Source organism: Oryza glaberrima, chromosome 1 (assembly GCF_000147395.1).
Source record: "Oryza glaberrima chromosome 1, OglaRS2, whole genome shotgun sequence".
Classification (NCBI taxonomy): domain Eukaryota; kingdom Viridiplantae; phylum Streptophyta; class Magnoliopsida; order Poales; family Poaceae; genus Oryza; species Oryza glaberrima.
The window spans coordinates 4256178-4268765 of NC_068326.1; the positions used below are offsets into that span (position 1 = coordinate 4256178).

Here is a 12588-nt window from a genome sequence, read left to right on the forward strand (position 1 = left end):
TATCCTATATTTAGATTTTATCTATAGAAATTATTTTTTTCAACGGGAGGAGTACTTCATCCGTCCTTAACAAAAAAAAAGCTATCCTCGTACTAGAACGGGATACATTATAGTATAATGAAGTTGGACACGTAGATTTATACAAATGAGTGCATAGATAACTATTTTTTTTACATCGTTAATGATGGCAAGTGACCTCACATCTCGCAAGCCAACACAAATCACGAAGAGACGTTGATATTATGGGTTTGCAGCTTTCACAGTGCAGCCACGGGACGTGGGAGTGGATATACTCCCCCCCTACCGTACTCCTATCTTTTTGAAACAGCCTCTTTTTTTGAATGGTGAGCTACTACAACTTTGGTAGTTCTCTCATGCTCTCACACACTTGGATGCTAGCTGCACCGCCATTTGTTTATTGCCATCATTTATGATTTCGTATTTCGATTTGGTTTGGTCGCATTTGGTTTGATTTGATTCTTTCCTAGGGATAGTTTTTTTTCCCCTTTATTTTTTAAAATTTTTTGTCTTGTATTGGACCCCCCCCCCCCCCTCCCCTTCTTTTTATTTGAACCCCGCTCCTCCCTCCCGGGCGTTTCCCTCTCTTATTCAAACTTGACCCGTTCCGCCTTCTTGCTCAAGTGTTCGACCTGGTCTTGGAGCGCGGCGTGTCTCTCTCGCCGGCCGGAGTCGCGAATTCCGGCCATGGGCAAGGCGGCGAGGTGGTTCCGCAGCCTGTGGGGCGGCGGCGGCGGGAAGAAGGAGCAGGGGAGAGAACATGGGAGGACGGCCGCGGCGCCGCCCCCGCCGGACAGGAAGCGGTGGAGCTTCGCCAAGTCGTCGAGGGACTCGACGGAGGGGGAGGCGGCGGCGGCGGCGGCGGCGGTGGGAGGGAATGCGGCGATCGCGAAGGCGGCCGAGGCGGCGTGGCTCAAGTCGATGTACAGCGACACCGAGAGGGAGCAGAGCAAGCACGCCATCGCGGTCGCCGCGGCGACCGCGGCTGCGGCGGACGCGGCCGTGGCGGCGGCACAGGCGGCCGTCGAGGTCGTCCGCCTCACCAGCCAGGGGCCACCCACCTCGTCGGTGTTCGTCTGCGGCGGCGTCTTGGATCCCCGTGGCCGCGCCGCCGCGGTCAAGATCCAGACAGCCTTCCGAGGATTCTTGGTGAGTGAGCCCCAACAACTTCCTCGCTTCTTCCAAGAACAACAGTGTCTGCTTCTGTTCTTGATCTGTTCGTCTTCTTTGGCGACGTGCTCATTTCGATTTCATCCACTGTTCCAGTAGATTTCCTTTTCCAAAAAAAGCTCATAGATTAAGACATGATTAGATTTTTATTTTTGTTCTTGGTTCAGGCGAAGAAGGCGCTGCGAGCGCTCAAGGCGCTGGTGAAGCTGCAGGCGCTGGTGCGCGGCTACCTGGTGAGGCGGCAGGCGGCGGCGACGCTGCAGAGCATGCAGGCGCTCGTCCGCGCGCAGGCCGCCGTCCGCGCCGCGCGCTCGTCGCGCGGCGCCGCGCTGCCGCCGCTGCACCTCCACCACCACCCTCCCGTCCGGCCGCGCTACTCCCTGGTACGAGTACGACCACGATCGCTTGCGTGCGAAGCGGGCGAGCTTTTTTTTAAAAGGTGTTCGTCCGAGGCATGTTGGTTGCTGTGACACAATTCTTACCTCGGGGGTTTCTTGTGTTTGCAGCAAGAGCGGTATATGGACGACACGAGGAGCGAGCATGGCGTGGCAGCGTACAGCCGCCGCCTGTCGGCGAGCATCGAGTCGTCGTCGTACGGGTACGACCGGAGCCCCAAGATCGTGGAGATGGACACCGGGCGGCCCAAGTCGAGGTCGTCGTCGGTCAGGACGAGCCCTCCCGTGGTCGACGCCGGCGCCGCCGAGGAGTGGTACGCCAACTCGGTGTCGTCGCCGCTCCTCCCGTTCCACCAGCTCCCCGGCGCGCCGCCGCGGATATCGGCGCCGAGCGCGCGCCACTTCCCGGAGTACGACTGGTGCCCGCTCGAGAAGCCCAGGCCGGCGACGGCGCAGAGCACGCCGCGGCTTGCGCACATGCCGGTGACGCCGACGAAGAGCGTCTGCGGCGGCGGCGGCTACGGCGCGTCGCCCAACTGCCGCGGCTACATGTCGAGCACGCAATCGTCGGAGGCGAAGGTGCGGTCCCAGAGCGCGCCGAAGCAGCGGCCGGAGCCGGGCGTCGCCGGCGGCACCGGCGGCGGCGCGCGGAAGAGGGTGCCGCTGAGCGAGGTGACCCTGGAGGCGAGGGCGAGCCTGAGCGGCGTGGGCATGCAGCGGTCGTGCAACCGTGTCCAGGAGGCGTTCAACTTCAAGACCGCCGTGCTCAGCCGCTTCGACCGCTCGTCGGAGCCGGCCGCCGAGAGGGACCGCGACCTCTTCTTGCAGAGGAGGTGGTGATCTGAACAGCGTTCGCCATTGCAAGAAGGAAGAGGACTACAAGAACTAGTTCTTCTTCTTCTTCTTAGTCTCTGTTTCCATGCGACATAGTAGCGATCGATCATGTTTGATCGATGGCAATGGCGATCGTGTGCTCCGCCATTGCCGTCGTCTCCGAGCTTGTTACTGACAAGTGACAGGCAAAGTGTACGTTGAGCTAGCTGGAGGGGAGATTACAAAAAAAAAAAAAAATCCCACTTCTTTCCCCTCTGATTTAACAGTGCACTTGGATGTACATTCCCCTATCAATTCAAGGCCAGCAAATCAAATCCCGTTGTTTTTTTTAAAACAAGTCCGGAAAGGTAACGGATTGAACGGCATTGACCAGCCAGGATTTGAATGGTAGAGGCCAGCAGTATGCTATACCCTATTTGGGGAGTTTAACATTCTGAGAAACAGATTCTTGCTAGTAAGCTTTTAAGAATTTAGAAAAGTTGGGTTTCCAGTTTCTGACTTTTAGTTTATTTTTTAAATTTTACATTTACAACTTTTTAAAATCTAAACCAAAAAACTGTTTAGGGGAGCTTCTAATTGTAAGAGAAGTTCATTTTCTAGTTTCTAATTTATTTTCTGGATTCTAATGCTATAACTTTTTAGAATTCAAACTAAAAGCCGTACCGTTTAGGAGTGCTTCTGATTCTTAGAAAAGTTGCAGCAGCTATTCAAACAAGCCCTATATGTCTCGTCACAGCAAGCGAGCTAGTCACTCATGGGACGAGACCACCATAGCCGACCACCACCAATCCACCATGGCCTTGGACCGACTCGAGGTTGCCATGCATGCATGTGACCGGGCGAGGTCGACGACGACCGACCGGGGAGGCTGTAGAGGCATGAGGGGGGCGTGCCTGCATGCGTTTGCCTCCCCGGGGAGCGGAAGAATTCCGATGCTGCACTGTGCCCTTTGCCTGCGCTCGTTTGGAGGCTTGCACTCATCCTGGATCGATCGATCGCTAGCTGCTTACAACTGTTTGGCATGTCGTGTGTTTTGAACTGGGTTGGGTACTTGCCGCTGCTGCCACTTGCCGTAGTTTGTTCCTCCCAGTTCCAGCTCAGGGGTACTGGTGATGTACATGTAGCTAGAGCTGTAGCCCTTACTTCCACCTTTTTACGATGTAAATCATTCTAATATTTTTCATATTCATATTAATATTAATGAATCTAGATAGATATAGGGTGCGTTCAGAAGAGCTGGCTGTGACAGCAGCGGCGCTGCAGCTACATTACTCAACAAGCAAGATTATGCTAGGAGAGCTGCAGCGCTGTAGCTGTGCAGCCACAGTCCAGCTGAACCGAACAGACCCATATATGTCTAGATTCATTAGCATCAATATGAATGTGGGAAATGCTAGAATGACTTACATTATGAAACGGATGGAGTAAATTTTAGTTTGAAGAGTTGGTTCTAGAGTACAATTGTGAGTAACCTAATAGCAGCTACACCTCTTTGATTCATTTTATCAAAACAGTCTAGTTTACTCCACTCTCTTTTTGTAGATGTGGCTGAAACCGTTTGGTTGGCTCTGTCAAACCTGCTACTCTAATTAATTTTTCTTTTTTTTCTTTCGGTTATAGAGACGAGGGGCTGTTTGGTTGGTACACAGTTTATCATGTTAATCCTTATTAGACGTGCCATTGTTTTTTTTAAGAACTTTTGATTCTTAAGCCGTTAACACCACATATGCAAAGTTTTATTCCTAAATTATTTTTTATCAATAATAAACGGTTATGACTTATACTATGCTGAAGGAGTGAAGGCAACTGATGGGAAGTTGGGAGCCTCAAACTTCAACCACTTTACAGCACATGGCGAATGGGGACTCGGTAACTGCTTAACGGAACTGTGCTCACCGTACAAACCCAACGGATGGATCACTCGACGAGATTCCGATTTTTCACTGTTACAGCACACTCGCCGGCCGATCGAAACATTCAACTGGCTATTGGATCGAACCATTCAATTGGCTGTTCTTCCTATTTTCTAGTCCACCTCGCAGTGAAAAAATGTCGGCAATCACCACACCCCCCATATCCTGGGTATAGAATTGAATGAATTGTAACGATGCCTCCAGCAGTATACGCAGGGATTGTCCCTTTTACTGCAGTAGGTCCAATGCATGGAAGATCTCCATGTAAACCAGATTGGATACTCGTAATTAAGTTACTGCAGTCATGGACCATCCGGTTTATGGACACAGCAGAATCCAGCATGAGCCATGAAGAACTAGGTAATGGTTAATAATACTGCTCCCTCTGTTTTCAATTACTCTTTCTTAGGATTCAAATCTGTACAAAAATATACATTATGATAGTACTAGTACAAAACAACCTGCAAATCAATCGCTTGCGTTTGGAAATGGATGAAGTAACTAATTAGATCGCTAATTATCAGAAAGGGTTCAATCTAATTATAAGTAAGAGTTTTTCTGAAACTCAGGATTGATAAAAAGGTAGAAATATAAAAGTTGTTTGGATTGATGCTAAAACGTGCCCATACCAATCTTTTGGTAATTTAAATAGTAAATGCGATAGTTTGGCTTGAAGCCAATTAGTTGGTTATACCCATGTTAAATTTGGCACAGTTTCTAGAAATTTCCTCACTACAATATGGGAAATTTCCTCACTACAATATGGGATTTGGCTTGTAATTGGCACCAATCCAAATATCAAATACTACAAATACGGTTGTTTATATAGGAGTAGATCATACAAATCGAATGAGAGAGAGATTAAAAAAAACAAAATTTAAAGATTCTAAAGCTTCTGTTGACTTTCTTTTAAAATCTACGTATACTACTAAGCTTATTTCTTAGTACTCTTAAGCTTATTTCTTAGGGATTTTAAAGGATTTGAAAAACTGTAAAACTAGCCAGATGTGCTGCACACAAGCCCATTGCATGTGAGCACACACTACTGGAGTGTACTGGTAGGAGTAGTAGGAGTAGCATGTAGCAGGTGGTGAATGAATCGGAGCTGAGTGGTGATATGAAAGGTCATACTTTTGTCTTTCTTTTTTTTTCTCTGGCGCTAGCTTTTCAACGCCTATCTTTCTTTTCGGCAATGATTAGGTTCTGATTTGATAGCTGAGAAAGGCACTCGATCTCTCCTGGAAGGACTTGACTGGGGTACACTCGTCATTGTAGTACAGTACTCCCTCAGTGCTAGTAAAGGAGTCGTTTAAAATAATGTTTAAATTAAATCTTAGAAACATAAATTATGAATAACTTTTAATTATAACTTTTAATTATTAAGTTTAAAAATGTAAAAATTATGTGAATAGATTTATCTTAAAAAATACTTTAATAAAAGTATACGTATATCACTTTTCAATAAACTAGGAAGGTGGCCCGCACGTATGCGCGGGCACTTATATTATTGAAAGGTAAGATTATTATTTGTTCAGAAATTTTGTCTCACAGATTTAGGACAAACTAAAGTTTGGATAATATTATTTTATAATAATTTAAGGGTTCTATTTTTCTTAAGGTATCATAGAAAACCATTCACGAACTTTTGAGTAGGAGATGGATTAAGTATTTACAACTTTTGAATATTTTTTTTCTCGAGTAAATAAGAAACTATTGGTAGTTAATTATCATGCATTCTATCTATATACATATCGTATAGTATGGCCGCAAATAAAAAATACGAGTGCAAGATACTCAAAATCTTTGATTAAATCGTCTCATGAAGACGCATGATATAGTAATAAAGGGAGGGAAGCATATGCATGGAAAAAAAGAAGAAAGAGAAAAATGAAAAAAGGGAGGTGAGGCGTACGAACCCGCGCACGTAGGTACATACCTATGAGGTGGGACCCTGTAGTATTTAGTTTATTCTAAGATCAATTTAATCTAATGGTTTATAATATTGGACCTACCGATTTAAGTGGAAATTAAGTAATAGATACTTTGATTTTTTTTCTTAGAATTTCTAATATTTGCGCTAATTTATCAGAGCACCACGTGGTAGCTTGAGAGCATTTTAAGGAATTTTAAATGACTAATTAGAATATTAACTGCGTAATATATATATGTATGGGACATATGGTAGTATTTAGCTTCGTCCATGTTTATATGCATGTATAGAGAAATTAATTTTGTGGCTAGCAAGCCATTAGATGTCTAATTAATAGCAATTAATTTTAACACCTATTTACAATTGTTCAGAGTAACTCTTACATATTCACCTTACGACTTCGATGATCCTTTGATCACTAATTTACTAATCACCATGACTTGCATGAAAAAAAATGTAGTAAGGTTTATGATAGATGAAATTGATGAATTATACAATTTATGTGATAGCTATTTGAGGGTATAAACGAATGAATTGACTTCTAAAAAGTTATAATGTTGTTTAAAGAAGACACCATTTAGAAACTTAGAAAGCATGCAAACAAAAATCCAAAATATAGAATCGGGAAAAAAAAAGAGTGCCTTAAACTCTATTTATCACCCTTGTCGTAGTAAGAGTTCTATGGATATTCGTCAATATTATGCTCACATTTATAACATAATGATTCCTTTCACCTGTACGAATAAATAGTACAAAATCCAAATACGATATAACACAAATACATTACAATTATTATGTAATCAATTCTTAGTTTCAACTTAAATAGAGCTAATTAGTGTTGAGAAAAACATAACCCATGGTACTTAATTATTCTCTCGCTGCATCACACCTTTAATTTTCTTTTCATGTTATTAACAAAATTAATCATCTCCATATATGATTTGATATATGGCAAAGCGGTAGCGCTACATCGGTTGTGATCACCTTAGATGTCTCAGACACTATGCTTTGTCACACGTGTGAAAGGCAAAGGTGCAGACATGCATTGTGCAGCGAGCAAAAAGATAATTTCGGACGCTTTATTCATTAGCAAACAATAGATCCGATGATTATAATAATATGTCCGTCAGTTCTAGTGTAAGTGTAAATTAGTTAATATATATTTTAAATTGTTATTTTAATGGGTACACATGGTGTGCATCTTATTTTAAAGGGGGCTGCTATATAACGGAATCCCGTTTTCGAACGGGATGATCCCGAGTAGGTATCAGGTGTGATACCTATCAGGTATCAGACGATTCTACAAAACAGGATGATCCCGAGTAGGTATCAGGTGTGATACCTATTAGGTATCAGACAATTCTACACACGTTTCAGGTGATACATGCGAAGTATCACGTGATACTTATCAAGTATCATGCGATTTTCTACCACGTGTCGCGTGATACTCGCGAGGTATCATGTGAAACCTGTCAGGTATCAGATGATTTCAACCACGTATCGCATGATACTCGCGAGGTATCATGCGATACCTGTCATGTATCAGACGATTTCTACCATGTATCACGTGATACTTGCGAGGTATCGGATGATACTTACCAGGTATCAGGCGATTCCTGCTAGATATAGCTGGGCATCCCGTTAGGGTAGGAGCACCCCGACACGCGCAGTTGCCCCCTGCAGCCGTCACTTGTAGACGAGGACGGCGACGGCGAGGGCATAGGACGGGCGCGGCGACGGTAGCGGGGGATTGGCGCGGCGGCGGCGGCGATAGGGGACGGACGCCGCGGCGGCGACGACAGCAGCGGCGGGGAACAACGACGACAGTGGTGGGGGATGGGCGCGGCGGCGGCGGCATCGACGGGGGACGCGAATCGCGTTTGTGGAGAGGAGCTATCCCGTTGGGGGACGGTATCCCGTCCCCTAGCATTCCCGTATTTTAAAATTGTGCATTACTTGAGAATAATAGACCAATGTAATAAAAAGTAGATCCGATGATTTATATAATGGGGCCATCAGTTTAAGTGCACGTATAAATTAGTTAATATAGATATTATTTATTTGATAGGTACACGATATAATTGTGTAAAATTTATTTTAAAATAGTGCATTATTTGAAAATAATAGTACAAAGTAAACCGGTTTAAGTTATATGATGGTAGATTATTTGTTTGTAAAATTATAATTATTTAAAAATATATCCATTATATATATAAATGGAAAAAAAAAGAAGAAAAAAGAAAAAAGAAAAAAAAAGCTGGGGGAGAGGAACGTACGCATGTACGTAGGTATATACTCCACCTGCCAATACGCGGGAGGAGGATAGGTGGGACCCATGGTATTTAGTTTGTTTTAAGATTAATTTTATCTAACGGTGTATAATATTGAACCCACCAATTTATGTAAAAATCAAGGGACAGATGTTTTGCTTTTTTCAGGATTTTCTCTATTTTATTAGAGCGCCACGTGGCGCTTTGAGAGCGTTTATAGTAAGTTTCATGGACTTTTAGTATATAATAGATTTTTTATAGAAACAAGATGTCAAAATTGTGTTTTGGAGATCGTGTCGCTGTCCAAAACGATTTTCTTTATGAGTATGGAGGGAGTATACTACTGGTAGGTCAATACTAGCTCGATCCGGTTCTCCAATGGCTGCGTCACAGTGGCATTGCCATGGCTCATTGGCTCTGGTTTGCAGCTTTGCTGCGTGTCGCAGTGTCCGTGTGGATGATGAACACACAAACACACACGCAGTCATGAATTTGAATACTGCATAGTAGTAATAGTGGAGTATGAAATATGGATATGAATATTACTAGCAAATGCAAGCTTCTGGTGTCAGGATTGGTAGGAATTAGCTCAAGCTTATTAGAGCAAGTTTAATGGTATAGCCCATTACTACCTCCAATTCATCCATAGCCTCCAATTCATCTATAGCCATTGTAATAGTTAATTCATGCAATATAGTTGTTTACTATACTATTAATATATGGTCATACCTATTATACACACGCTGTATCTTGGAATCCGTGCTGTAGCTGGTTATAGATCTGTAGTCCGTTTCTCTTCTCTTTTATCTTTTATTTCATTAAAATATGTTTATAGTTAGCTAATAGTCGGCTACTGTATCCGCTCTTAATCGTAATTGATTACAGTAGTGATGGAAGTGGCATCCCTCTGCCCTCGGTTCCGGTGACACTGGGAGGGCTGGACATCCATCGAGGTGACACCGCCTCGCGCGGGTCGACATGTGCGACCATCATCTCACTGGATGCATTTTGGCAAAGAGGATCACATGCATGCACACTTGGCCTAGCGTGCATGGGTAGCCGGACCGGTACAAAACGAAGGATATAAACACACACAGGCTAGCGCTGCAGGCAGGCAGGCAGGCGAGCATGCAGGAGTCGTGGTGCGACGCGCCGACGAGTGGACGCAGGGCGCCGTATTGGTGGTCGTCGCTTCGGGTGGAGTAGGAGTAGGAGTAGCAGAGGTTGCGATATGATTCATATCGTCTCCGACGACGCGAGGCCAGCCGGTGGGTTCATGCATGCGACGGCCAGGAATAGCAGAGTCCACGAGACGAGACGCGAAGGCGACGAGCTACCCTACTCCGGAGTCCGGACAGGGCTAGTGGTAGCAGAGCTCAGAGGAGTGTACTGCTACATGATGACGTGCGACTTGACCACCGGCCGGCCTGCCCTGCCCTGGACTCCCGACTGACACCTGCGCATGCACTTCGCACGCATGCACGGCTCCCCACGCCCTGGATCTTTGTTGCCGCCCTGTGTCGCGTGTCTCGTCTCCTCCCTCCTGTTCCGCTCAATCTACTCCCTGCGTACGGATGCCCGACGTGCCCACGTACTCTAAATAGAGTACTCCTACGGTGCACAGTACTCTACTCTTCTATTACACCCTTGGTAAAAAAACAAAGGCTGTGTTTAGTTTCTTTCAAAGTTAAAAGTTTTGTTGAAATTGGTATGATGTGACTGAAAAGTTGTGTGTGTATGACAGGTTGATGTGATGGAAAAAGTTGGAAGTTTGGATCTAAACACAGCCAAACACATACTACTCCTACTGTCCAGATTCGTAACGGAGAAAAACTATTCAAATCTGTATTACTACGACATTTACACATCCTATACAAGATGTACTCCTACTAGTACTTATTTAGGGATAGAGTATAAGAATCTTGAACCAGACATGATATTTTCTAGTATTATGAATTTGAAAAAACTGTTGGTCCATATTCTTATATTTTGGAATGAAGTAATAGCGGCTGGTTGGTGTGGCTGTGACAAAGAAACGTAGTGCTATACTAGTAGTAGTACAATTCAATCAACTATGTGCAATGCGATGGTGTGCCCAAGCATGGCATACTAGCACGGTCACGGCGTGTAGTATGTGCTGCAAATTGTACAGGACACCTGTAACGTACCGCCTCTCCCAGGTCTGGCCCGCTTACATCTGGCAGCTTTCATAGATCATAGATTGCCCTCACAGACCAACACTAACGTCCCACCTGGGGACCAACACAAGTCTTTTCTGCACACTTTGTCCTCATTCGTACGCACTCAGGAAGAATTTCCAGATCGGTCACCCATCCCTAAATTGCTCCAGACCAAGCACGCTTAACCTCAAAGTTCTTTAAAGATCGGCTTCCAGAAAAGAAGTTGCAACTTGTTGCGCCCGTGAAACCGCGAGAGTCGGCTCTGATACCATTTTGTAACGTCCCGCCTCTCCCAGGCCGGGCCCGCTTACATCTGGCAGCTTTCATAGATCATAGACTGCCCTCACAGACCAACACAAGTCTTTTCTGCACACTTTATCCTCACTCGTGCGCACTCGGGAAGAATTTCCAGATCGGTCACCCATCCTTAAATTGCTCGAGGTCAAGCACGCTTAACCTCGGAGTTCTTTAGAGATCGGCTTCCAGAAAAGAAGTTGCAACTTGTTGATATGAGTATTCTATTAATCATATTAAGCTCTAGGCCGGGATGTTACAACACCGAAGTTGGGACCGTCCGTCTTAACATCAGTTATAGGCAGGGTTTACCTTATCGTTTGGGCCGAGCTTACCGCCTAAAATCGCACAAAAATCACATCCAAAAATTCGAATTCAAAACTTGGTGGTTTGGCGGTTTCACCGCGATAATCGCATGGTTTATCACGATAACCGCAATATTTGCACGGTTATCATGGGCTATGTAGCTGAAATCATTTAATGTAAAATAAATAGGGAAAAAAAATAAAAAATACGGTTGAATATGTGTAGAAAACTATAAATTGAGAATAATTGGAAGAATATGTTGGATATTTAAGGCCTAATATTCTCTTCCCTTTTCCAATTTGTAAACTATTTTCGCTTTTGCCCTCAAATTTGAATTTAGCTTACACTATTTCAAAAATATTCTTTACTATTGACAATTACAAATCAAGAACTACATCAATGATTTTTTTCAATTTTTTTGATTTTTTTCCGGAATTTTGAATTTGGTCAAAATTCACCCAAACTATATCGCCGATTTCCCCGTGATAAGCGCAATCACCGTGATTATCGTACGATAAGTGAAACCCTTGTTATAGGTGAACCTAGAATCCATTACGTACAATGAAAAAAAAACAAACCTTATACACTGTGAGAACCGAATAGTTTCAATCAAAGAGAAGTTGAACACATCGAATAAATTCTTTTAGATATGCAGGATGAGGGGAAAGATGTGATTGGGATATTTTTTGGGTGGGTCTCGTAAAATCGATTCTGACGTTTCGGGAATCTAACAAAAAATTGATTCAGCGCTGCTATACGTACGATTTTTTTGTACGATGTTTATACGATGAAACGTTTCTCTCCTAGCCCATGAGTGCTCTTGACTGCCGCGTGCGCATGTGCCGTGTGCTCGTCATGTGCTCGCGCCGTTATCGTACTAAGATCGTAAGAAAAAATTGTACGTACAACAATTTCCAAATTTATTTAGGGCATGTTTAGTTAGCGAAAAGAAAATTTTTGGATGTCACATCGGATGTTTGACCGGATATCAGAAGGGGTTTTTGGACACGAATGAAAAAACTAATTTCATAACTCGCCTGAAAACCGCGAAACGAATCTTTTGAGCCTAATTAATCCGTCATTAGCACTTGTGGGTTACTGTAGCACTTATGGCTAATCATGGACTAATTAGACTTAAAAGATTCGTCTCACGAATTTCTCCCTAACTGTGCAATTAGTTTTTTCATTTATCTATATTTAATGTTTATGCATGTATTCAAATATTCGATGTGATGTTTTTTTAAAAAAAATTTTAGGGAACTAAACGGGGCCTTAACT

The 12588-nt window shown here is 44.0% G+C and overlaps 1 protein-coding gene across 1 annotated transcript; it reads left to right on the plus strand.

Annotated features, from left to right (window-relative positions):
• The first annotated feature begins 584 nt into the window (after window positions 1-584).
• LOC127775618 (protein IQ-domain 26-like) lies at window positions 585-2754 on the plus strand. The gene is made up of 3 exons (XM_052301887.1): window positions 585-1167; window positions 1356-1571; window positions 1695-2754. Exons 1-3 carry the CDS (start codon window positions 706-708, stop codon window positions 2421-2423), a joined length of 1407 nt encoding a protein of 468 aa, XP_052157847.1. The 5' UTR covers window positions 585-705; the 3' UTR covers window positions 2424-2754.
• The last annotated feature ends 9834 nt before the right edge of the window (window positions 2755-12588 follow it).

Coding starts and splice junctions, on each gene's coding strand:
- LOC127775618 (XM_052301887.1), top strand. CDS start 706: ATGGGCAAGGCGGCGAGGTGGTTCCGCAGCCTGTGGGGCGGCGGCGGC. Junction 1,168..1,355: donor CAGCCTTCCGAGGATTCTTG/GTGAGTGAGCCC, acceptor TTCTTGGTTCAG/GCGAAGAAGGCGCTGCGAGC. Junction 1,572..1,694: donor TCCGGCCGCGCTACTCCCTG/GTACGAGTACGA, acceptor TTGTGTTTGCAG/CAAGAGCGGTATATGGACGA.